Here is a 27,128-nt window from a genome sequence, read left to right on the forward strand (position 1 = left end):
CATATACAAGATTCTTAACTGATGATATTGATGATACTGATGATATTGCGTCTCAACTAACACTGAATTACATCAGCAGGATCTAATAAATAGCTATTAATTATTATTAATTGTCTATTAATATTTATTTACAAGGAGGCAACTTGAAAAAGCTATGGCAATTTATGCATGTATCATATTTATTTTATCTAATTATTTTTTAGTTGATTTTTGGTATCCAAAAAACATTTACTACAACCGACAGTATTTTTAGGAACACGTTTTTTTAATTTATTTGAATACCAAAAACTTATAAATACTGAAATATTGTCATGAAGCACAAGTGTACCAAAAGTTGCGAAGGCTAGAAGTTGTGCCAAACTTTTACCTATATAACATTATTTATAAATATGAAAATTCGATCTACTCGAGATAATTATAATAATGTGAAAGGATTACACCTACAACTTGTAGATTTTGTCACATTTTCAAACAACAAATTTTGAGTCTTAATGTCATGCAATACAAAACCGTTTTGTATATCTATTCAGAATTTCAAAAGTAACTGGTAGTTGAAGTCGAATGAAAATTAATGTCGTTTATCTCGTAAACATGCAATATCTCTTCACATATAGATTTTTCTCTCTGAAAGATCTTCCTTCACTGACTTTATAATTTTGTAAAATTAAACTCAAAATAGTATGAGTACTTAGAAGTCCATATCAAGCAGTAGTCATTTCATTTTATCTTATAAATACCAATTTAGAAAGCTCCAATTATATTTCAGAAAATATAATTTATGTTTCAGAAAGCACTGAAAGCATTTCAGGTAGTTTATTAATTACCTATTATTGTCAATTGTATTTTTTGTTTTGTCTATCTTTTAACTGGAATCATCTCTTAGAGAGTGTACAAATGAAATACCTAAATAAAGAAACTATATTATATACATGAAGACTTAGTAATGAAATAACGAAATTAATTTTGATGATCTTTAGTGCAATGTTTAACGTCCAGTTTGGCTTAAATTAGTTCTGAAACATTTTTGAAGAAACGTGAAAATATATTTGATAATTTCTGAATTAAAAGTGACATTCTGATACCTAAATAACGTAATTGGACAAGTATTAACTTTTTCTGAACTAAAACTGACTATTTCTGACATAATAAGAACTAATGATTTTTTATCCCTGGAATGTCGAAAAGCAGTCCACCTGAGATCGTTAAATTTTGAGTAATTTTTGTAATATAAAGTTTCCCTATATTTACTTGTTTTCGAGATAATATGTCGACTTCAATATGCAATGCATAACAGGAAAATCTATTATTTTATCTAAATAACACCGAGACAAAATATTTTTTAAAAATATTGTTATAATGACCTTATTCACCCACATACTAACTAACAAACAATAACGTGGAAATACAGTCCATCTGAAAGATCGTTGAATTTTGAGTAATTTTCATAATATAAAGTTTTTTCCTATATTTACTTGTTTTCGAGATATGTCGACTTGAATATGCAATGTATGATATAACAGGAAAATCTATTACCTATTTTATTTAAATCACTCTTGAGACAAAATATTCTTTTAAAATATTGTTATAATGACTTTATTCGCACCACATACTAACAAACAATAAATTATAAAAAAAACAAATGATCAACTACGGAAAAAAAATTGTACAATGGTAAATCGTATACTCAAACTGATAAAACTATAATTATTGGAAAACTAATGTGTCATCTGTCATTGTTTTATTTCAAACAAATGACATGAGCCACCTATGACTGCATTTTTTAATAACATTTGATAAAATGCGGTTCGTCTCTGCCCTTATAAGATTTACCATTGTACAATTTTTTTTCTGTAGTTGATCATTTGTTTTTTTTATAATTTATTGTTTGTTAGTATGTGGTGTGAATAAAGCCATTATAACAATATTTTAAAAGAATATTTTGTCTCGGCGTGATTTAAATAAAATAGGTACCTAATAGATTTTCCTGTTATATCATACATTGCATATTCGACATATCTCGAAAACAAGTAAATATAGGAAAAAACTTTATATTACAAAAATTACTCAAAATTCAACGATCTTTCAGAAGGACTATGCAGTCCTTCCACGTTCTAGGGAACAAAAAAATTTTTAGTATCGCCGCACCATCTATACAGAAAGATTTGAACTAACAATTCTAACTACAATTTGAAGCTATTCGAGGGACCTAATAACCCCAATTTCCGAAACTAAACTAAATTTGTTAATTTCTGGAGATATTGGCAGCGGGAGAGTTAAATGGCGCACCCTGTATAGTAGTTTGACTTATTTCTCGATTGTTGAATATACTGACAACACAGTGTCGCAAATCTAACTTCGAACCCAAAAGTAGGGATCTTACAAGTTTTTGGGGTGGCTGATCATGACTCTAAGATTCAAAATACTCTATCATGTCAAATTTTGCAATAAATTTTAAAAAATGTCTAAAGATTCGATATATGGCCGATATTTTACGTATTATATCAATCTGGAAACACGCAAAAGAGGCTAATACGCTCAATCCCGAACTCATAAACTCGAAGCCCAAAAATCCTATGCCTATAAACCTATAAGCCCATAAACCCTTAATCCATAAACTCCAATCCCATAAACCTACAAGCATGTAAACCCTTAACTCAAAAACTTACAAGCTTATAAACCCTCAAACCTCAAACACATATGTATTTACGGCGTACATACAAGTATTTTGGATTTAAAAAATGATATTGGGATTTAAAGAGTAAGTATAGTACTTTAAGACCCCATTAATGGTTTCAGCAAAAATATTTACCTTTCCATGTAACATAACCTCAAATATGTCAAAAAATCTCGATTTTGGCACTTTAAGGATATCTGGATATCTCAAAAAGTAGAGCCAATTGAGACATTTGGACCTCAGGTTCGAATTCAGTACACCAAAATCCTTTGGAAGGTATATTCGTGTTGGTTAAAATCTTGTCGGCCTGTGTAATTTGAATGAATTAATCATCCTTTTTGGAAAATTTAGGTACTACAAAATAATCAAATTTAAAACTTTTTTTGTCACAAGAATTTTAACCAATCGGTTTTAAGTACGCATATATTTGTGTTTGCATACTTAATGTTTATTTTTTAAAGTTGACCTAGCATTTTGCCTGAAAATAAAATAAATATAAGAAAATTTTAAGACTGCTGACACTAGGCAATGAATTTAATTAATTTGGTCAGAAATTAAGCAAATTCTGAAAATGGTAGTCAAAAAAGTTCCTAAATAAAAAACAACAAAATTAATATTGTATGTTATCTAACCGTTTCATAACCAGAAAAAAAGCAAATAATTATTTTATTAAAGTGGGTGTCTGAACTCAATTTGTTTTCTTTTTCATTTTAATGATTCTTGAGAAAAAAAAATTAAACCTCATTTTATCGCTGATAATAATCAAAGATCATTTTATTCCTGAGTTTGAACAACTTGTAACTTTATAGGGAGAGATTCACTCGAAAAATTTAATATGAAGAACCCCACTTAAAGTCCACTCAGGTATTCATTATTTCTGCCTTTTTCTGTATCTATTTTTGAGGCACTGTGTACATGGCACAATTATAATCGACAGCCATTAAACTACTAACCGATAGATGATGTAAACAATAAACTCGTATGTATTTTATATCTCTCGTATATTAATTAATTATCAAATGTAAATTTAGAGATTACCAGTATAATACAGTCTGCAATTTTTATTTAATTTGGCACATAGTTTTTGTTTATACCTCCTTCAAAAATCTTAACGGCAAACAAGAGGGTCCTTGTTGTAGACCTAAAGATATCCATATCGTCATACACCAATGCTTTCTACGTTTTTTCACAAAGCATAAACAGAAACAAAAGACAATTGCAGGCCGCAACGAGTACACCGATTGTTCGACACGAAGTAAACATATTGTTTTCTCTTTAGAACAACGCAACGTGGTAAATTAATAATGTCACATCAACACAAAGCTCAAAGTGAAGGAATCCCAGAGGTGGACACGTTTCGTAACACAAGGTAGAACAGAGTAATTGTCGGTAATAGCTTAATCATTCTGCGTACCGCAAGATAGGCCGGGTGCAAAATTCTTATGAAGCTCATTATGCATGTGGATAACGCGAAAAGCCCCACGAGTCAAACTGAATGGGTATATAAATGTCGGACTTCAGCAAGCTAAGCATTCAGTTTTTACTTCAGCCTCTGCAATAAAGACTAATACCATAAACAAAATGAAAACTGCATTCATCTTCGTGTGTGTCATCGCTGTTGCTTTGGTGAGTAATTATTGCTAATATTTTTAAATACCATGCATTTTTATGCATGGTATTTATAATTTATTTTATAATAACTGATAGATTACAAAAAAATATAGGAATCTTTTGAAAAATATTGCTTTAAGAACTTCTAAGAAATAATGTTAAAATTAAATTAACGAAGAGTGTGCTACCTGGCACATTTCATTGTTTATGTTTAAAACTAACTTCTGTATTCGAAAGTTGAGTACAAAGAACAATGGGATCAAAATTCATTTTTATTTGTACCAGATAGGGGCGGGAAAATTTAATTTCCTTCACACTAATTGAACTAAATGAGATACAATTTTTTAAATTTATTGTTTACTGAAACAAATGTAATCGAAGTAAATATCTCAATAAAGTTAAAGTACCTATAAACACTTAGTTAAAGGAGATCAAGAGAACAGAGAGAAAAATATTTCATATTCTGCAAAGTCTTATTCATTCTGGTAAAAACGCAATACCTTATTGCAAAAAAGAAAATTAATTTTAAGATAATTTAATTTAAGAAAATGAAATAATTTTATTTCATTTATTAAAACCTAAAGTACCTAAGGAAATTGTACATAATGTGGCTTAAACCAATAATAAATTAAATTAATAATAAAATAAGTACAATTCTTCTTCTTCTTCTTCTGTATTTCTCAATTTGTTATAAAAAATAATCAAACACAACGGAATTAGTCAATTTTATCTTTATAAAGTTAACATATCTTTCATTTTCCGATAAGGATTCTTTCGCAGTTATAAAATTTAAATTTTAAAGATCTCTACTTAAGGGGTTGTTTTAAATTAGACAAAATAAAATGTCTGTTTTGATCTCGCTGCAACTCTTTGTATAAGAATACGCCCAGCTTAAGTTCAGTCTAAAAGAAACCCACTATTTTTTGTAACAGAGCGCCAGCCTCTCCGAAGAAGAGAAAAAACTCCAAGAGATTCATGACAAATGCCAAGCCGACCCAGCCACTTATGTAGATCACGAACTTTTGCACCACCTTGCAGACAACATTGACAACCCTAAAGTTGGTTCCCATATGCTCTGCGAATCGAAAGCTGTAGGTCTTCAGAAGCCAAATGGTGAATTGGATTTGAGTGTCATCAAACAGAAGATCTCCCTCACCGTCAGCGATAAGGCTAAAGTCGAAAGATTGGTTAAGGAATGTGCTGTGAAGAAGGAAACTCCTGAAAAAACTGCTGTCAATCTATTCATGTGCTTGGACAAGGATGGAGTCACCTATTTCCACGAGTTCTAATTCTTTATTTTTTCTGTATATAAAAATCTGTGTAAATAAAATGGCTATAAACATAGACTACAATATAGTTTAACTTTACAGCAAAAAAAATACTGCAGCATCTGCATATGTTTAAAACCATCAGTATCGAAATTTTTTAGAGAAAGACAATTTTCTATTTGAAGATGTGAAAATGAAGATATAGGTACATACAAATTTAAAAAAAATGGTTAGTGGTGGTAACTAAAAGACGAAATGTCACACTGAAAATCTAATACCACACGGGAGCATAAAGGAATTAAAATGACGTTCGAACATGTTTTCAATTCTGCTGTAATTAACTCTTCAAATGAATCGAAAAAATTATACTTAGATACATGTTAATATTCCAAAAGCTTCATAAATGTTTACAAGCCACGTCATCGTCGAGCATAGGCAACCAACAATTCCCGGTAGGTAATATTAAATGAAAATCCCCAAACCTCAGTGGAGTGGTTGAAGGGGTTACGTGTAATTAAATAAAATTGTTTTTAAAATTGATTGACATAAACTATCGATATTAAACTAAATACATATAATTTAGTGTCAGATACTTTCGAAACATACTTTTGTTTTTTCGTTGTAATACTTTATTAAAACGAAAAAAACTATCAAACTTTACTAGTTAATGAACAAATTGCAAACTTTTACTATGAATCTATCACAGATTATAATTTTTTATTTAAGTATAGAGTAAAATAAATAGACAATTTACTCTTAGATAAAATAGTATTACGAAAAACTTTGATTCATTCGTTGCTACATATTTTCTGTAAGTACAGTTGGTCTGGCCGTAGATTTTCCTTTGCAAATGCAGTGTTTGGTTTCAGATCTTTTGAAAATAGCACATTTCCAGTTTAAGAAATGGATGGAAATGGTCATGGTTAACGTTTCTTCATTTCGCGGTCCAATTCGAAAATAAGGCATCCTATTCTGGGGTAAATGTCATAATACGTTCTGAAATAAAGAAATTATTAACCTCAAAATTTTGTTTCTGTTAGCAGTTACCAATAATCCAATGAAGTGTCAAAAAAGTTTAGCTGTCAAATATGTACTACTTAAATGTATACAACAAATAGGAAACAATAAAACGATGGCAGAAAATGATTTAAACACTAACAGACACGGATGATGGATAGATAGGTACTACTAAAAATGCACAAATGTTAATTTAGCGTCATAGCTCATAATGATTCAGTTACAATAAACAGTAATAAACCATTGCGTCTACACTCGAAATAATCTGATGGCTGATTGGTTGAATAAAATGTCGTGAAAAATTATACCAATCATTAGCCGGTAAAACGAAACGTTGCGTTTTAACGTTGTCTTGATCTTATTGTTTTAGCAATTTTTAATTTTACCAGAATTTAGTTGCCAACATGAAGGAAACAAAATTACTGTTTCAAACAAAATTACGTGGCTTGTAATCATTTATGAAGCCTGTGTATTTCTACGAACAAAAGGATCTCGACCAATGAATTTCATATTTCATTAGGACATACTTTATCATCAAGATTTTATTTCCAAAGTCAACTTCCTCCAGTGACAATTACCTTTTATATTTTCTTTAAAATAATAAACTATTCGGTTTTGCAATTGGTTAAAATGTTTTGAAATAATTTAAAAATTGTATGTTTTTAGTTACGAATTTCTTATACTTAAAAGTCAATGACCAACACTAAGTATTAGACCTCAGTTCTCTAGAAGAGTTATCCACAGCCTCCTAGGAGGCTGTGAGTTATCAAAAGACTAGGTTCAGTTAAATTCGTTTTTTTAATATTAATGTTTTATATTATATTTATTTTAATAATATAATTTGATATAGTATACTCTATAAGCGAAACCTGACTGAAATTTTAAGGTTATGAGTATAAAAAATAATGCAAATACATAATTAATGTGAAGGGGTACATATTGAAACGGCAGAATTTTAACTTTGGAAATACTCAAATAGAATTATATTATTTATTATACACTCTACCACTTGCAAATTAGGTAATTTATAGCTCTTCCTCTATGTGTTTCGTGTCTTACATGATAATGTAGTTGTCGTGAATATTTTCTTCAAAGAGTGTTTTATTTTATTATTTATTAAAATGCATAAGGTAAAGGAAATGAATGATTTAGGTTTTTATATATTTGGAGAATGCAATGTAAATTTAATCAAATACATTACTAAATACAGTTCTGCTATACCTACCTATAATGTAAATCAAAAAGACTGTTTTCTACTTTTTCGTCGAGCTGTGTAAAGCCACAGTAAAGCTATGGTTTGTTAGAGCTGTATGCTACGCAAAGCAGACAGTCAGTTGTGCGCGTCGGACTTATGCTGAAATCTAGAACACAAGAAGATGCGCATCCAGTTTGTTAGATTCTGCTCAGGTAGACCCACGGTAAGCTTTGGTTTGTTAGAACTGTGCGTCGCAGACGACATACGCGGTTAGCAGAATCTGTAGCTTTCAATTTTATCGGTTTTGAAGGAGGGTGTTTTGTTAGATTTAGTGCTTGTGATTGTATGCTGATAAGTGCAGACGAAAATATTTATTATTATTTTGGCAAAAAATTTTTTTCATGACAATGGTTGAATATTTTTTGCTGTCAATACTTATAGAAAACACCATGAAAAAGATCTTTTAAATTTACTTAGTTGTCGTCGTCAAATTAAAAGTGAAGATCGAATATTTTCTAACAGACGTTTGGAAGGGACGGTATACAATGGGGGATGTTCTCGTACGAGATCGATTAATTTCTCGTCTTCCTCTGGTGAAAACTTGGTTGCCATTTTAAAATTCTTTAAAAATAAATGCTTTTTTAGCACTGTACGCCGTGCGCTCAACTGAACGACTGCGTTGAAATCAAATCCAATTTGATTTCGACTGAACCGACGACGGACATAATTTTCTGCCTACCGTCAGTCCACCTGAGCAGACTCTAACAAACCAGCTACGTATCTTCTTGTGTTCTAGATTTCAACGTAAGTCCGACGCGCACAACTGACTGTCTGCTTTGCGTCGCCTACATCTCTAACAAACCATAGCTTTAGGCAGAAAATTTTGTGCGTCGTCAGTTCAGTCGAAATTAAATTTGATTTGATTTCGACGCAGTCGTTCAGTTGAGTTCACAGCGTACAGTTTAAAAAATTTTAACAATTTTAAAATGGCTACCAAGTTTTCACCAGAAGAAGACGAGAAATTAATCGATCTCTTACGAGAACATCCCCCATTGTATACCGTCCCTTCCAAACGTCTGTTAGAAAACATTAGATCTTCACTTTTATTTTGACGACGATAACTAATTAAATTTAAAAGATCTTTTTCGTGTTCTTTCTCAATAAGTATTGTCAGCAAAAATGTTCAGCCATTGTTATGAAAAAAATTTTTTGTCAAAATAATAATAAATATTTTCGTTTGCATTTACCAGCAGACGATCACAAGCACTAAATCTAACAAATCACCCCCCCTTCAAAACCGATAAAGTTGAACGCTACAGATTCTGGTAACAGCGTATGTCGTCTACGACGCACGGTTCTAACAAACCAATGCTTAATTACGGCAATACAACTTTAAAAAAATGAAGTAAAAACTTAAATGGTTCCCTATAGACACTTTTTCATTTTATACAGTGTTTCTAAAAAGCGCACAATAAATCTTTCAATTAGACTATTCTGCTTCTTTTTTTCATATGAACCACACGTCCAACGTCTTTTGTTTTCAAAATACAAAAAATTTAATTTGATATAGGTGATTTATTTTGGTAACATGGTAAACGGCTGTACTGGTCCATTTTCAATGGGATTTCAGGATATCTCAGAAACTACTAAAGATATGATAAATCTGACACCACGTTCTCGAGCTCGATTTTCATCATAAATCATAGCTGGTCATGGTCACCTAAAAAAATGGAGATTTTTTTTGCTTTTCAGCAATATATCACATGCTATAGTTATTTTTCCAAACACAGAAGATACGGGAAGTTTTATATATAAATTCGATCCTTTTTTACATTTTAATATGGCTGGCTATGAAAATACATACAAAATTATAATCCTTAATTTTACAAAACTCATATCTGTTGTAAAAATATGACGTTTATTTAAAATATATATTACAGATAAGGAAAGACAGTTTTCAAATTTTTATTCCACTTCAACTGAAGTGAATAAAAACTTTCAAAAATGTTCAAATTGCCGTCTCTGAACTGTCACACATTTCACGCATCTTCTGGCAACGCTTCGGGTAGGTAGCATTGATTAAATGTATATTTGAAATATTATTAAAAGGAATTTTGAATATAATGTCTTTTAGAAAACCCCAAAGGAAGAAGTCCAACGGACTCAAATCAGGTAACCTAGCTGGCCATCTGATCGGTCCGTTTGTTCCTATCCACGTATCTCCTAAAATTTCGTTAGTATTATATTATCACACGAGTATATGTTGTGCATTTAAAATAAATGTCATATTTTTACAACAGATATGACTTTTGTAAAAGTAAGAATTATAGTTTTATCCGTATTTTCATAGCTGGTCATATTAAAAAGGAAAAAATATATAATTTATATATAAAACACCCCGTATCTCCCGTGTTTGTAAAAATAACTATAGCATGTGATATATTGCTAAAAAGCGAAAAAAAATCTCTATTTTTTTAGGCCATGGTCACCTACGATTTCCATTTAAAAAAATATAACTGGGTCATAACTCCGAAATCTTAAGATCCACTAAAAATCTAATACCGGCATTCAATTCTACGCTAAAGAATTAGTCTTGAGCAGTTTTCACATTAACTCTAACTTATTTAACAGCTGAGATACAGACATGTTAAACAATGAGACAGTAGCGAGAAACGCCCTGTAGCTCAGAAACAAATGAAGATAGCAAATTTCCGATCTGACAGTCGAGTTTGCCATGAAAATCGAGCTCGAGAACGTCGTGTCAGATTTATCATATCTTTAGTAGTTTCTGAAATACCCTGAATTCCCATCGAAAATGGACCAGACTACAGCGTATTTATAACAAACTATTTAGGGTAGATTAAATCGTACGCCTGCCATTAAGATACATTACATATTTACTCTTAGTCATATTGACAAAATTCGTTTTATTGAATTAACTTTAATGCCCTGTAACTTGAAAACAAAAGCCAGTCGATGAGCAAGTGTTCTTAATTTTCAACACTTTTATATGTACTTATGTTATATAAAACTATTTCAACTCGTGGGATTTATCAGATGATCAACATGCATAATGAGTTTGGGATTTGTGAATTAAACAACTTTTTATGACGCGAAACGTGTGGACCCCTCTGGGGATTCCTTTACTTTGAGGTTGATGTGCTAATTTTTTATATTTATAATTCGTGCACATTCTGTAGAGGAAAAATATAGCTACAATTCCCGCACAAAATTATAGAGTAAGTAAGATGCAACAATGAAATATCGAAACGTTTTAAAATATTTTTATCACATCTGTTGTGATCTTTCGTTAGAAAGGGATGCGCTATAATGGCTTAAACTATTTTTTTTTGTTGTGATTGATGCACGAAAATAACTATCTCGTAATGGAATATTGATGTTACGAATCGATAAATCTACTATCTTCAAAATAAAATACACTAGAAGTTCCCTAATGTAAGTAATTTATTTGAACAAAATTTGTTTGCTCCAATTTTATATTGATAGGCATATGTATGAATAATAAAACTTTTTTGGTAAAGTAACACATTACTTTAATGACTAAAAATAGACCGCAATGCGCAGAAAGACAAACCCTGAACTAGAACTGTATATTGTCGCTGGGCGTGAAAAACCTCCTATGTGGCGTTTGACCGGTTTTTAGTTTGCAGTTGCAGTTGGTTGGTTTTCATTCCTTTTATAATTTAATAAATCCTCCTATTTACTAATTATAATTATTCTTGCATAAAACCATGTTTTTGTCAACCTCCTTTGTGCAAAAGAATTAAATTCGTCTCCGAATAGCTCCTATGTAAATATATTCTACATAGAAGAAATTTAGCTCCACAACCCCATGTCTATTTCAACTTGATATCTTCACATAGGAGATTTAAACCACATATGATGTTTTTTCATTGATTAATATGATGATGTACCAAATTCGATTTATTATTTAAATCAAAATACTAAAAGTGTTAGGAAAATGCTCCTATGTGTTTACACAATTTTTAAGAATTACCCTTATGTGCTAATTTGGGACGATTAAAATCTCTCATGTAATAAAATCTCACTTTTTTGCCAGTTCTTTACAGTTTAAAACCAAAAACAATAGGAAAATTATTTTTTTCTCCTTCCTATTAAAAATGGTATTTTACAAATAGAAGGATCAACGACGGTATTTCATTTTGATACCAAGCCAGCCGCACATTGAAAACTGTGTATTGCTCTGACATGTCCCACATGCTAGCACATTGTCTTGATATTAAGGCTCATTTACATTTGTCACGTTTGATGATCATCTTGGAGGAATCATAGAATCATACAAAGCGATAAGTGCAAAAATTGCCTTTCATTTTGGTTTCATCCAAAGTGTACACTAAAGATGATCCCCGACCAACTTTTGATGAGAGTCGTGCCCCAAACCGATTATTATTCATCCAGAGTGAAGGCCCAGTGTAAACTGCCACTGTTCATTTCACAACCGCCACGCCAGTCGAATCTTTATCATAGTTCTTTTGTGTTTGCTTTGGTTGTTTTAATTTAAATTTGTTTGACGAAGCTCCCAGAGTTTCTCTCCTTGAAATTCATGGTTTTACCCACCAACGTCTTTCAGCACGTTCAATTGTCGATATAATTGAATTCAGTTCATGTATTAGTCCACGTGAAATTAAGTCAATGCGTCCGCGGATAATTTTTGCATTCCTGCTTTAGCTTAAGCCGAATTTACACGATGCAATTTGGATTTACATAAAGGATGATCCATGTAGGGTGAAACCGATAGTGAAGAGGCAGAACTGTTTATCTTGAACGAAATGAAAATGAAATGTTATTAAACGTTATTTACATCGTTTCATCTTTGATGAATCATCCTCGATGCACATCAAAATTACATCGTGTAAATTCGCCTTTATTCGTGCATTCCTACGATGGGCCGTTCACCAAGAACAAAGTAGTGCAAAATCTAGAAATGTACATTACTAATTTTTTATTCGTAAAATCAAGTTATCCATTTTTATCCGTGTTTGTGGAACATACAGTGTGATTCATTAAGAACAAGACCATGTAAAACTTTTTTCTTAAATTCGAATACATTCTTTATACAGGGTGGTCTCGAGGTAATGGGCCAAAATTCATGGGTAGATTCCCCAAGTAAAAATATTGCGATTTAGCCGAACTTACCTTAGTCCAAAAGTTGATAGTTAAAGAAATACAGGGTGTTAAATGTAAAATATTATTTCAGTTTTTTTTAATTTATTCCTTAACAAAGGCAAATATCCTCACAAAATTTTGGGGATTGGAGTTCTTTGAGTAAAGGAATTGAAATCTGTTCACATTTTGGTTAAAGTTCATAGAGGGCGCTAGCTGCAGTAGATTGAATGTGTTAAAAACGACATAATTTTTTTTTACTTTAAGGTATCTCATCTTTGGTATCAAATTCTTATTTTCCAACTTTTTTACACGAAAAAGGTAGACTTTAAGTAAGTAGCTATCTCGCACCGTTTTCTCAGATATTTGGCTTTGAAACTTCCAATGCTGTTGCATTAAATAATTACAATTAAGTACCTACAGGTATTATTAATTTAGCGATAAAGTTTCTTAAGTAGGATTTGGACGAAAATCAAATAATTGACGTCTTCCACTTGTCTTATTGCTGTCATTTGTATGCTAATTTCTATTAAGTAATATTCGTATCTAATTAAAATTACATCTTAGCTTACAAATTAAATTGTATACTCGTATACATAAATCTGAGATAGAATGCCGAGGTTTTCGTTTTTGGAGTTACATGAAATCAGTTGGAAATAGCAGGTTTTAAATGCTGCAAAGTCATTTCGCATTAAGGATTTATATTTTAAAATAAGACAATCTTTTAATAAACGTGTTGATAAATGTATTGAAGTTAGAGGTGGACATTTTGAGCAATTATTGTCAAAAAGGCATATTTTTTTACTAATGTTTACTATTTTACTGTGCATTACAATTGTTAATTCTAAATAAACCCTTGTTTTTGACATTTCTAAATTATTTTAATTATTTCAACTATTAGCGTTGGAAGTTTCAAAGCCAAATATCTCGGAAACGGTGCGAGACAGCTACTTTCATAAAGTCTACCTTTTTTGTGTAAAAAAAGTTGGAAAATAAGAATTTGATACCAAAGATGAGATACCTTAAAGTACAAAAAAGTTATGTCGTTTCCAACACCTTCAATCTACGGCAGCTGGCGCCCTCTATGAACTATAACCAAAATGTGAACAAATTTCAATTCCTCTATCCAAAGAACCCCAAACCCCAAAATTTTGTGTAGATATTTGCATTTATTAAGAAATAAATGGAAATAAACTAAAATAATATTTTACATTTAACACCCTGTATCTCTTTAACTATCAACTTTTGGACTAAGGTAAGTTCGGCTAAATCGCAATATTTTTGCTTCGGGAATCTACTCATGAATTTTGGCCCATTACCTCGGGACCACCCTGTATACATAATAGCTTCAGACTACTTGTTCAACCAATTGCCATGATACAGTTGGTATTTAATGGGCTGCTATGATTTTTTTGGAAAAGATTTTTTGAAAATTTTCATAAGGATTTATTTCATTAAAAATCTGGTTATGCAGTCTTAATCATCATCATTTTTGGTTCTTAATGAACCATAATGCAGTTATGAAGGTACAAAAATTAAAAGTATAGGAAAAAAATGAAATATGCAATATTGGTATTCAACTGGTTCAAAATATTCAATTTGGCAAGTGGTCCAAAATTCTATTGGCATTGGTATATAACAATATACACAACGGTAGGTAACAAGGAACAAAACATTTTCATTTTATACTCAACAGACGTTTGATAATTGGGTTACTTAAATACAATAAATCAAATATGAAACTCTGAAGAGGTTATTTATATTTAAAAAACATGATTTTTTTATTAGCTATTGTATTTTTTTACTCCATGTTAGGTATTAAGATAATTCAAACAAAGTCAAAAAATTTTATTAGGTTAAATCAAAAAATGTTTTTCGATACCAGCAATTTACCAATTAGTAATAAATAATTTTTCAAAATAAAAACTAAAAATGGTAAAGAAATATCCTGTATTCTTGTTGTTCTATTGTTACCCTTGACAAAGACTAATCACGTAAAAAAACAATTACTATAAAGAGATATAGTCATGTTCAAAGTTTCCAAAATGTAATAATATAATTTTTTCTAAAAGTTTCATGTTTATACATAACATTGTTTTCCTGTTAATATTTATAATTCCTTCCGAGAAGGCACGCACAGGACAGAGAGAATACACAATATTCCTTGAATAATTTATTATTCCAAAAATTCAATATATGAGGTATGTGTTTCTTTTCTTTAATTATATCTAGTCATATCATTTTTAGTTTTTATTTTAGATAATTACTTATTACTAGCTGATTACTAGATATGAAAGGGGTATTCAAAGATAGTTGGGGCATGTACCCCATAGAGTAGTTGTTTCCCACAATATCAGCAGTTAGGAGTCTTGTCTGTGAGGTTAGATATTTTTTGCACACTTCTAGAGATTTCTAATATCGAAGAACATTGTTTGACTTCTTCGATAAGGTTTAAAAAAAATGTGTCGAGTTTGTTTGACAAAAATAGTTACAGTGCAAAAAATTGAAAGGTTTGTAAGTTGTTAATCTATACATAATAAAAACAAAAATGCAGGAATTTGTAACATAGAAAAAAGATTTATTAACAAAAAATATATACACAGAATTTTCAGTATTTATCTATTCAATGGTGACATATTAGAATTCATGGAAATAGGTGACTCCATCTTTGTCCAAGCACATGAATAGGTTGACAGCAGTCTTCTCGGGGGTTTGCTTCTTCACAGCACACTCTCTAACCAGCCTTTCTACTTTCGCCTTGTCGCTTACAGTAAGGGAGATTTTTTGTTTGATGACATTCAAGTCTAATTCACCATTCGGTTTCTGAAGACCTACAGCTTTTGATTCGCAAAGCATGTGGGCACCAACTTTGGGGTTGTTGATATTCTCTGCAAGGTGGTGTAAGAGTTCGTGGTCGACGTAAGTGGCTGGGTCAGCTTGGCATTTATCGTGGATCTCTTTAAGTTTCTTCTCTTCCTCGGAGAGGCTGGCAGCCTATCAAAGAAGAAATACATATTATAGCAATAGTAGCAAGAAGTAAGCCTAGCTGATTGCCAATTGAACCGTGCAAAAATAAGTATAGGTTGTTTATGAAGAGTTTCTTAGTTCACATTATATATTTATATAAAAAATATCATTACTAAAAATGCGAATATTGTTTCTGAACCTTTGGATAAAATATTGTTTTATAATGAAGTGAGTAAAAAGAATTGCACATTAACTTACCAAAGTTCCGACGATGACACATAGAAAAACAAGAGCAGTTTTCATTTTGATATTTGCTGTAGTATAGTTTCGCAGAGAATAAAAAACTGAATGATTTACGTTCCACAAGACTCACTTTATATATACGATAAAGGATAGACTTTGTGGGGAGCAGGTAATACACATGCATAATGAGTTTCATGAGAATTTTGCACTCGGTTCATAACGCAATGGTAGAATGATTAATTCGACGCAAATACGTAGTAAACAGTTACTTTTTCATGGCTTCCTTCTGTCAGACATGATGCTGACCTCTTTGGGGATTCCCTTTCTTTGAAGTTTACCATTCTAAAATTGTAAATGCATATCTATAGGTAATTCGTTTTAGAAAAATAAATAGACCATTTGTTGTTCTATTATTCGAATATAACTGTAAGAATGTCAAATAAATCTTATTTTTAGACTTTTAAAATATACAGGGTCGATGATATGTGTATAGAAACGGTCGATTACCTTCTAAAGTAGTTATCGAAAAATCATGACACAAACGTTTTAGGTTTTTTTTAATCTATTGCAATAAAACAAATTAGTATACAGGATCAGTTAAAAAGTCGTGATGAAACAAAGTTGGTTTTTCTTTAATGGAACACCATGTTTATTATTCCTATTGCATTCCTGCTCGAAAATCTAAACAAAATTCATATAGCACATCATGTACCTAAAATTAACCGTTTTCGAGACATATAGGTAACTTTGAAAATCATTTGTTTATTTATTTTATTATTTTAGTCCATAAATTTATACTGAAGTTACCTTTGAAAGTTTCTAACTCCATAACAAAGCCCCGTCGTACTATTGTCTAATAATGATTATCTTGACAAAACATGTTAAAAATACATTTAGTGTGAATAATCTTCTCGCATAAATGGCAAGTTTAATTGAAATCGAGCGCATTGAGGTTTTAATGATAGAAGACGAAGTTGTGACGAAGTAGTAGATTTTTTCACGCATCCAGATTGGGAACGTATTGCCAAATCAACCGTTTCAAAAACATTGCAGTGTTTTCATGAAACTGGAGGTGCTACAGATTGATGAAAAAGTGGAAGACCAGTAAGCGTTACAAATGGAGAAAATTATTTTAATGTCAAGTTAGATTTGGTGGAAAATCCAATAAACTTGAAACAACAAAGGGCTTCAAAGCATAACATGAGTCGATATTCCATTCAAAAAATTTGCAAACGGGAAAAATTGCATCCATATAAAATTCATTTGTTACAAGAATTGAGTAAAGGCGATAATGATCGTATAATCGAATTCTACGATGTAATTATGGTTAAATTAAAGGAAAATGTCAACTTTATCACTCATATTGTTTTCTGACGATTCTACATTTTGTTTAAACGGACACGTAAACCGACACAACTGTTAGTATTGGTCAGAACAAAATCCATATTAGAGGAAGTTCACACCCAACGAACACGACATAAAGTAAATGTTTGGTGCGGCATTATTGGTGTACACGTCATAGGACTCTATTTTATAAACAAAAATTTGACCTCTGAACGATGTTTATTACTTTTGCAGGAACATATTATTCCAGAGTTTAGACGATTATTTCCGAATAATAACAATTCCAATTTACTGGTAGAACAAATATGGTTTCAACATGATGGGGCTCCCACACATTTTGGACGTGTGATTTTATTAAAACTTGTTTTCTTTATTTACTCTGGTATAACCATTGTTTAAAGTATTATAGGAGAAAATAGTTTGAATATGTTGAATTTTGTATTTATTAATCGTCTCAAAAATAACTTCATTTGTTTGTAACTTTTAAATTTAAAATAAGCAATATTATAATTATTTATTTGAAACAAATAATAATTTACATAATAATAATTAATAACCGTTTATAAATATGAAATTTTTGGAGTGAGAAAATTAAATTTCATCACGATTATTGATTTATTGATTTTTTAATAATTTGCTGACATTAAATCGTCGGACACTTATATCACTATTTTGTACAGTAAATATAAAAGTGGAAAAAATGAAAATTAGATAGGTGGTAATCGATACTTTTTGACTGAATTAATTATTTACAATTAATCTTACTAAAAATTACCTATGTAGTAATTGATTTTTAATACCCTGTCATTTTGGCATGTTTCGGCCGGTAGACACGTCAATGTCAGAAGAATTTCTGTCGGACAAATTTAAATCGGTAACAAAATTTTCAGTAACTTACATACAGGGTGTTCCATTTAAAAAAACCGACTTATGAAGGTTTGAAGTTAACTAAACTCGGCATTAAATTTCTAACACCCTGTATGCAATTAAGCTAATTTGAAAGTATGGATGAGAAGCTCCATCCTCCCTATAAATATTGTTGCTTTATATTTCTTACTATAAAATACACATGGTTTGAAATTAGTTACTGTTTCTCTCTATTTTTTTGAAAGAAATTAAATATCTTGAAAACGGTTAATTTTAGGAATAGGGAAACTTCATAAAAGTTCACCTGAAATAACACGTAAATCCAAAATATATAGGGTGTTCCATACAAAATAAGAAAGTTGATGGCGACTTCAGGTATAACCGGAACTGGTACATGGTCGCCATTATTTTAGTTGAGAAGGCATGCCCGAAAACCTGGTATCCCAAATTTTCAAAATTCAAATCGAAGTAGTCTCTGAAATAATTCTAATGGGCCGTCACCGTGAGACACCCTGTATAGTAGATTTTGTTACATTAACCTGGTTTATATTCTAAAATTTCTTTTTTATAATAACGGGATGTATTTTAATTATGCACACTAATGTATTACTGTGGAAAAACATCCTGCACTGAGAATTGACATCTAAAGTACGTTTTTCTAAAGGGCATTTAGAATTGCTATAAAATATTCAATGACGAGAGTATAAATTTTCATTTGCATCAGTATGTTATTTGGGAAATTGGGACTGCTGTTCTTTTCTGTTTTCGCATAAATTATTTCTTAGTCATCACTAACGCATTTTCAAAACAAATCTAATTAAATTGTCATTTATTTGATTTGGTTATAAAAAGAATACAATATGTAATAGAGTCTAGGTGGTAATCTAATATTCTTTGAAGTGGTCACTATTTTCAATAACACATAATTCAATAAAATAATATTTTTCTCATTCTGTAGACTGTGACTTTATCAAACTTGAATCTCTGTGATTATTCATATTTGAGTAGCATTAAATTAGATGAATTCGATGAGAAACTGTAATTCATAATCTGCAGAATGAGATTGATGTATTGAGTTGCAGTGACCTTTGTCATATCTTATATCTCATTTATACTTATCCCATGCCTGTTTTTAAGAGATCATGAGTAGCTGGACCTTTCGTCAGTTCACCTACGACATACTGAGAAGAACTAATAAGTTCGAAATCGATATGTGCTTGGTGATTCGAAAGATCCTAGATATTGCGGGTATAATTAAGTGCTAGTCGGGGCGTTAGCCCACAGAATAGTTGATTGACACTTACCCCAAATCTGTATCGAAAATCTGTAGTTAACAACTTATAAAATAATTTAATACGGGAAAATATTTATAAAAACGAAACATTTACAAGAGAGGAAAAGTTTAAGAGAACCCTCAGCTTTTTCATATAATTGATTTTAAAAAGTATGGGCGTATCTGTATTTCGTACGTACAATTATTTCGGTTGCTATGTCAAAAAGTGACAACGATACTCATAAACTAACATATCAATTTCAAGTCGGTCGGACAAAGCTTATTTGGGAATAATTAGAAATTGTTATCAATTTTAACACCCTTTAGCGACTAAATGAAGCAACTATCTATAAAGATAAGTTTAGTTAAATGATCTCATTTTTAATGCAAGAGTCTATGGTAATTCTGGAACATTGAGACGAAAATGGCACCTAATCGTGATATCTTTGCATTTTATCTGATTATAACAGTGTTTTAAACAAAACCAACGTCTTGAATTACTGTTAGCATTTTTAGTTAATATTATGCGAGCAAAAGTGGAGTAAAGAGTAACTATTCTTTTTATTTAATTTGAACTCTTGATTTCTAGAGACTTAAAGCAGATTTTTTTTCTAAAAAGTCAATAACAGAATGCTTGAAATTCCGCATGCAATTCTCTGTACATTTAATATTTAATAAATGCATAAGTACTTTATTCTTTACATATTTTTTCACACATTTCGTACAATATTTTCCAGCCTTCCTAAGAGGACTTAAGACCCATTTCATCTTCAAATTCATTAAAGTATACAAACATATATACAGAATGTTACAGTAATTTTTAGAAGAAAAAAATTTGTAGGTACAAATTCCGGGAAAAGCTTAAATAATTTCGACTATTGCATGAATTTCGTTGATTTTTGATGGAATTGAGATAATTAGTTAGATTATATGTCATACTACTTCCTATTAAAACGAAATGTAAAAATTAAATTTGTAGTGAAATAAAACAGTATAGATTTGTATTGTACTGTGGTAATAGTTTTGACTAGATTTCATACAATTTATGACACAGCATAACAATAACAAAATTTGGTAAAAATTCCCCAAAATATTTCTGTAATACTTTTCTTATTTGAACAAAATTTCGTACAAACACTATTTTTGCTATTTCGCAATAATTCGCATTCGTTCTAATATGAGCCAACTTTAATTTATTTGACACAATTGATGATACTGGAACCTTTCCAATTTTTTTTTGTAATATTTCGTTTATATGTAATATATACAGGGTGTTTGTAAATAAGTGCGAAATATTTTAGGCGTAGGTGTAGTTGCCGAAGTTATTTTGTGAAAAAAGTTCATATAAACGTAGGTCGAAATATGCTTCGTTTCCGAGATACAGTGTTTAAATGTTAATTTTTTATTTATTTTTATTAATTATTTCAAAGATTGTTAAAGATTCGAAATTTGAAAAACGCTTCGGAGGGATAAATGTACATTTTTTGGGGGTCATCCGAATATTTCTACTTGCACCAGTGGCGTTCGTGAGAGAATACCGCAACCTTTTTTAATAAAAAAAAATGTTACGAAACTGACTTTTTCCCGTTTTGATATTTTTTTAGAAATCAATTCTGAATGAAATTGGTCTCTTTAATTTTTTTCGTAGGATGCACCGTTTTTGAGAAAAAAAATAAAACATATTTTATTGTTTGTTTTGTTAATCCTTTATTTTACAGGTGCAAGTAGAAATATTCGGATAACCCCAAAAAAATGCACATTTATTACTCCTAAGCGTTTTTTTAAATTTCAAGTTAATATCTCGGAAACAAAGAATATTTCGATCTACGTTTATAAGAACTTTTTTTCACAAAATCACTTTGGCAACCATCATTTAAAATATTTCGCACTTATTTACAACCACTCTGTATATACTAATGCTACTTCTGACACTTCACAAAAAGTTATTTTTGATGCTAGATTGCGAAAATGCTTCTGATTTTAGGAATGCAAAAGGATTTTGCAATCGAGTGTGAAACAACATTTTTTCGAAAACTGTATGTCATGGTTCAAAAATGATTAAAAATGTGAACAAAAATTATGACATTTAAAATTAATTTATTTGACATTGTGTATACAGGGAATCCCGGAAATGGTGGGCAATCTCTCGGATATGGATAGATAATGAGAAAATAATGTCACAAGTTTATATAAATTTTTTTCCTCCGGGCTCACCCTGTTAGTTATTAGCTCTTGAAGTTGAGAATTAAAAATGGTTTTTTTGCTGTAACTTTTGTATTTTTCAATAAATTTGAAAATTTTTTGGCCGGATCTATAATTTTTGAAGCCGCTTTGGATGATAATATGAAATCCTCGATAATAATTATGGGGGCCCGGGGGCAAAGCACCCCCCACCAAAATTTCTAGAAAAAAACTACCATTATTGACTACCATTATAACTACCCCAAATTTTCCATCATTTTATAAAAATTTATGGTATTTTACGTAAAAAAAGCATACTTGTTGAATATCCATAACATAGATATTTTTTATATAAACCCGTTTAAAGAGGAAGGTACCATTTAATTTGAGACATTTTATTTAATTGAAACACAGATTTAATCGTGGTTGGCTTTGACATGAAGAGCTAATAACTCTACAGGGTGAGCCCGGAGGAAACAATTTTATAGAACTTGTGACATTATTTTCTCATTATCTATCCATATCCGAGAGATTGCCCACCATTTCCGGGTATCCCTGTATATCATCTACAATTTACTGCACATATTTTACTGGTACTATCAAATAATTTTTGATTACACAGCTACACAAAAAAAAAACGTTGTATGTAGTTTTCACGCAACATATGTTATCCGTAGTATTTTTGGCTCCTGATCACAAATCCGCTGTCAGAATTGAGCTATCACATCACAGGAATTTCCTAACCTCAAAAAACAGGTCAAAAATAGGAAAAATTCATGAAAAATACAACAAAAATTTTTTTCTACATTCAAATGTTTATTTATATGGTTAAGACCCCGTCGAACGTGATTCTACGGTCCGAATTGATAGTTCTTTTTCTAACCTCAAAAAAACGGATCAAATAAGATCAGATATCACGAATTTTCAAAAAATAACACAATCGCGCCAAATTTGGTATACGGGGGTTTTCGGGGTCGCTGATCACGGATCCGAGGTCAATTCTGCAAAATTCGAGATGACGGATCCAAGGCGGCCGACCAAATTTTCAAAAAATAACAGATTCGCGCCAAATTTGGTATTCGGGAGTTTTCGGGGTCGCTGATTACGAATTCGAGGTCAACGTTACCATAAACTTTTCAAATTGAAACTTCTCTATCTGGAAAAAGAGACGTCTAATTGAGAAACGGTATAAGGAAAGTCCCTTCTGTTTTTGTATATCAGAGGAAAAATAAATACACAAGCAAATTATATTCAGAGTCAATAACTTAAATTAATAAAACAGACTATACTTTTATTTGAAGAAAGTGAGACCATACTAAAACATTTATTTCTTTAATATTTAAAATATTAATAAATTCCATAAAATGAATTCCAGTGAATACACTGATTATTTTCTAAATCAAAGGATTATTATCACTTATCCAGGAATTGCTTTGCATACACACGGGTTTTCTCCTTAACTTATTTTAAATCATAATGTTTTGAAATCTTTGAAATGGATAATTTAATTAATTAATAAAATATAAACTTTGTAGTAAAACTAATTTGAAGAACAGGAGAGACAATTCTTTTAATTTCATGTAATAGCAAGGTTAATGACGCCCCAGAGCGATTTAAGAATACCTGATCGAGCAAGGTAATAAGTGGCAGTACAGTGCAGGAAGTTTATTGCTGCTCATTTACCATAGTGTTGTAGTAAATTCCTGGTAGCTGCAATCAATGAGACAGCTTGGTCAAATTCTCATGAACCCGCTACCCGTATTATTATTAGGAATGTCCAGAGTTGCGTTAGTATAAATATAAACAACAGTTTACGATGTTTACAGCGCACAGAAGCAGTGTAAATCGTTTACGAAAATGAAAACCGCCTTAGTTCTCTTGAGTGTTATTGCGGGCACTTTGGTAAGTAAATTGTAACTGTGTTTGTTAATGATGATGAAGTCTGCATTGTTTTGGTGACTTTCGAATATTGTTGTCAAACAGAATAAAAAATTTAGTAAAACAAAATAATAACAGACAATTGTTGGGAAATTAATATATTTAGGAATTCATGACTTAAGTAACTCGATGAACAAAGAACTTGTCTTAATTCAAACTTAAAAAAAATCACTACTTTACTTTACTAATTATTTACCATTATTATTTAACTTGATTTGTAGGTACTTTTCTTGATTTTAAACAATGCTACTACTTCATTTTAAACAAAATAATCATATTATTTTCATAATTATCGAACAATTATTATTAAAAACTTCATAGCAATATGCAGCGTGTTTCGGGATATGTGAGATATCGATTGTGAGACAAAAATGTGAGAAATAGCCTTCTGGGAATGGCCCCACTATTAAAGTGTCATTTCCCAGAATAAAAAATTTACTAACTGCGCAAAATTTCATGCCTTAGACCCACTTTGATTCGTTGCTTAATTTTAAATTATTTAATTATTAAAATCTCCTTCCAGTATGAGGTACTACAACATGCTATTAGATAACACACCATTATTGTCTCTTATAAAATTCAATGCTCCTATCCATGTACACACTGTAGATATCAATTTTTAATATTCAAGTCAAATTTTCTATTTAATTTTTTTTAATAAAGTTTTTAATTTAACTCACAATCAGATCAAGATTGCTTGTTTAAGTAAATCAGTATAAAATTATATCTGTTACTAAAGTAATTTATATTTGTTTTTTTTTTGCTAAATCAAATACTAATTGTAACAACTATATGTACTTAACAGGTATATTTGAAGGCAGTTTTCCAAGCTAATTAGTTACAAATATTCGTAACAATTCTGTTAGAAGCTTCATACGTCTTAATTTAGTAAAGAAAATAGATGAAATCATGCATTTATATTTGTTATGCGGTGAATATATTAATATAAGTAATTTGTTGTTCACAATAAATAGTTATATTTTTTCCTTTTTTAATATCGCTGTTACTCATGTAAATATTAGTCAAGTAGTCTTGAAGATATATTTGACATAGGTATGTACTTGAAAAAGAAATACTTGTTGTTTATTTACATTACATTCTACCACTATTACTTGATTTAAACTTGCCTTCATGACGTAGCTATGAGTAGCATGAAAATTGCCCAGTCCTTAATTTTTAAATATATTTGCGCAATATGAAAAAAACTTGCCGCATGGTATTTTTTTATAATAATAAAAAGGAAGAAAATATTTAGCAATGTAAAAATAAGAATATTCCTCAATTTTTAATTCATATTCTTTCTTATATCTATCGCAGTTGGTGCAGAATTAAAAAAAATGGAGTTTTAAAATATAGTCGACGTTTCGATTTTATTTAAGAACTTCCTCAGGATCAATTTTATTAATCTAATATTTAAAAGTTATGCGCTACATGTTGGCTTAATTTTGCTCTGTTTAAGTTTATAAATAAAAAACAAAACATTGACTATATTTAAAAAATATCCTATACATGCAAGTTGAACCATAAAATGTTTCTCTATTTAAAATTTTCAACTTTTTCTAAACATACATACAAAATTTAATGTTTAATTTTAATGTTGATTGGAAAAAACTAGGTCTGAAATATTTAATATAATTTTTTGGTTTCGCTGAAATTAAAAGTTAAATACATATTTCTTCTACACCTTTGTTTTTAATTTCTGAAGTTAAACATTTTTCATCAGATACTTAAAGAGAAAGAGAGTTCTTATGTTTATACCTAAAATTCATTTAATGATCCAAATAAAATACAAATAATTGAATATCGAATTTTTTAAATATTTTTCCAAAGTTACATGGGTTTAAGACGATAACTTCTCATTAAATTAAAACAGACACCTTTTATCAATAGGCAGCCAGCCTCTCTGAAGAAGAGAAGAAACTACAAGAGATTCATGACAGATGCCAAGCCGACCCAGCCACTTACGTAGATCACGAACTGTTGCACCACCTTGCAGAGAATATCAACAACCCCAAAGTTGGTGCTCACATGCTCTGCGAATCGAAAGCTGTAGGTCTTCAGAAGCCAAATGGTGAATTGGATTTGAGTGTCATCAAACAGAAGATCTCCCTCACCGTCAGCGATAAGGCTAAAGTAGAAAGATTGGTTAAGGAATGTGCTGTGAAGAAGGAAACTCCTGAAAAAACTGCTGTCAATCTATTCATGTGCTTGGATAAGGATGGTGTTACTTATTTCCATGAGTTTTAATTTCCAAAAGTTCGAATGTGTAATGTCTTTATTTGTAAACGAGTATTTACATATTTAAATTTTAATTCAAATAGGTAACAAGGAATGTAAAAACTATATCTAGAATATTTTGTGTATTTTAAAAGTAAAGACAAGCAGAAGACTATAAAAGCCAAAGATATGAATTTCTAATTTTACATCAAATATCTTTTAAGAAATAAATATATTTTAAATGCATGGATACGAAAAATATTGTTATTTAAAAATTACCATAGTTTACTTCTTTTCTTTCATTTCCGAAATTGATCTTACGCAAACAATACTAAACAACAACAATGTATGAATTGTTGCTTATTATGCTTATTTTTAGAATTCATATAAATGAAATGTTATTTTTGTGGTGTAAATGACACATAATGTATGTACCACATTGAACAAGTCACATGTCGATCAGATAGATGTCTACCCCTAAAAGAGAAGACTACTTTTAATCCTGCTTTTAATGAAGGGTGTGTTTTATAAACAAAATACTTAGTTTCTGGGCATGTAAGACTAGCATGCCTTTCCATATCCTGCTGAAATTACTCGCTACAATGCTAATCTTTTAAACCATTTTCTGGTGTCTGGTATTGTTGCACTTTAAAATACAAACGCGAAAAATATATATCTAACTTAAAAATTAACATTATTTAAATACAGGCAACTTATTTTTTGGATTTTTTGTTTGTTGCGTGCTACTATACTCTTTAACTATTCGCATGCATGATTCAAAACACTTAGAATACCATAATTTAGCATTTATTAATTCACTGTGCTGTTTCAACACAATACTGAATTGCCCTTGACCGTTAGTAATCTTTTTGTGAATTTTGTCTTGGAAGCGAAAATTACTTTACATTAAATTGACGCATTAATTTTATAGAATATAAACCATTTATTTTAAATTAGATGTTTACAAAATCCTTACCTCGGCATACTATAACCTCGACATCACACTTTCATGGTTCATGTATGAATGTTCAATATTTGTGCAACTTAATGCAGATATTAAAAATATAGTGTTTGCTGGCAAATATTCGGTACATTTTTCTGTCTTGAACTGGTAAATCAACACAATTAAGTACGTTGTTCATAATAACTATTCAATATTCGTATAGCATTTCCGATATCAATTGAAGA

The 27,128-nt window shown here is 30.5% G+C and overlaps 3 protein-coding genes across 3 annotated transcripts; 2 read left to right on the forward strand and 1 right to left on the reverse strand.

Annotated features, from left to right (window-relative positions):
* The first annotated feature begins 4,191 nt into the window (after positions 1 to 4,191).
* On the forward strand, positions 4,192 to 5,634 carry LOC108906301. Its single transcript, XM_018709526.1, has 2 exons — positions 4,192 to 4,300; positions 5,218 to 5,634. The coding sequence occupies exons 1-2, from the start codon at positions 4,256 to 4,258 to the stop codon at positions 5,572 to 5,574; spliced, it is 402 nt and encodes a 133-aa protein (XP_018565042.1). The 5' UTR covers positions 4,192 to 4,255; the 3' UTR covers positions 5,575 to 5,634.
* A 9,827-nt stretch (positions 5,635 to 15,461) lies between these two features.
* LOC108906307 lies at positions 15,462 to 16,246 on the reverse strand. The gene is made up of 2 exons (XM_018709531.1): positions 16,136 to 16,246; positions 15,462 to 15,904 (listed from the first exon to the last, which is right to left on the reverse strand). Exons 1-2 carry the CDS (start codon positions 16,178 to 16,180, stop codon positions 15,548 to 15,550), a joined length of 402 nt encoding a protein of 133 aa, XP_018565047.1. The 5' UTR covers positions 16,181 to 16,246; the 3' UTR covers positions 15,462 to 15,547.
* A 7,240-nt stretch (positions 16,247 to 23,486) lies between these two features.
* Positions 23,487 to 26,870, forward strand: LOC108906297. The gene is made up of 2 exons (XM_018709521.1): positions 23,487 to 23,687; positions 25,614 to 26,870. The coding sequence occupies exons 1-2, from the start codon at positions 23,643 to 23,645 to the stop codon at positions 25,968 to 25,970; spliced, it is 402 nt and encodes a 133-aa protein (XP_018565037.1). The 5' UTR covers positions 23,487 to 23,642; the 3' UTR covers positions 25,971 to 26,870.
* Positions 26,871 to 27,128: the final 258 nt, after the last annotated feature.

This window comes from Anoplophora glabripennis, unplaced genomic scaffold, assembly GCF_000390285.2.
Source record: "Anoplophora glabripennis isolate ALB-LARVAE unplaced genomic scaffold, Agla_2.0 scaffold284, whole genome shotgun sequence".
Lineage (NCBI taxonomy): Eukaryota > Metazoa > Arthropoda > Insecta > Coleoptera > Cerambycidae > Anoplophora > Anoplophora glabripennis.

What these genes read in the sequence shown, in the direction of transcription:
- LOC108906297 (XM_018709521.1), top strand. Translation starts at nt 23,643, where the DNA reads ATGAAAACCGCCTTAGTTCTCTTGAGTGTTATTGCGGGCACTTTG. An exon ending in GTGTTATTGCGGGCACTTTG is followed by an intron (nt 23,688 to 25,613) that starts GTAAGTAAATTG and finishes TTTTATCAATAG; the next exon opens with GCAGCCAGCCTCTCTGAAGA.
- LOC108906301 (XM_018709526.1), top strand. Translation starts at nt 4,256, where the DNA reads ATGAAAACTGCATTCATCTTCGTGTGTGTCATCGCTGTTGCTTTG. An exon ending in GTGTCATCGCTGTTGCTTTG is followed by an intron (nt 4,301 to 5,217) that starts GTGAGTAATTAT and finishes TTTTTGTAACAG; the next exon opens with AGCGCCAGCCTCTCCGAAGA.
- LOC108906307 (XM_018709531.1), bottom strand. Translation starts at nt 16,180, where the DNA reads ATGAAAACTGCTCTTGTTTTTCTATGTGTCATCGTCGGAACTTTG. An exon ending in GTGTCATCGTCGGAACTTTG is followed by an intron (nt 15,905 to 16,135) that starts GTAAGTTAATGT and finishes CTTCTTTGATAG; the next exon opens with GCTGCCAGCCTCTCCGAGGA.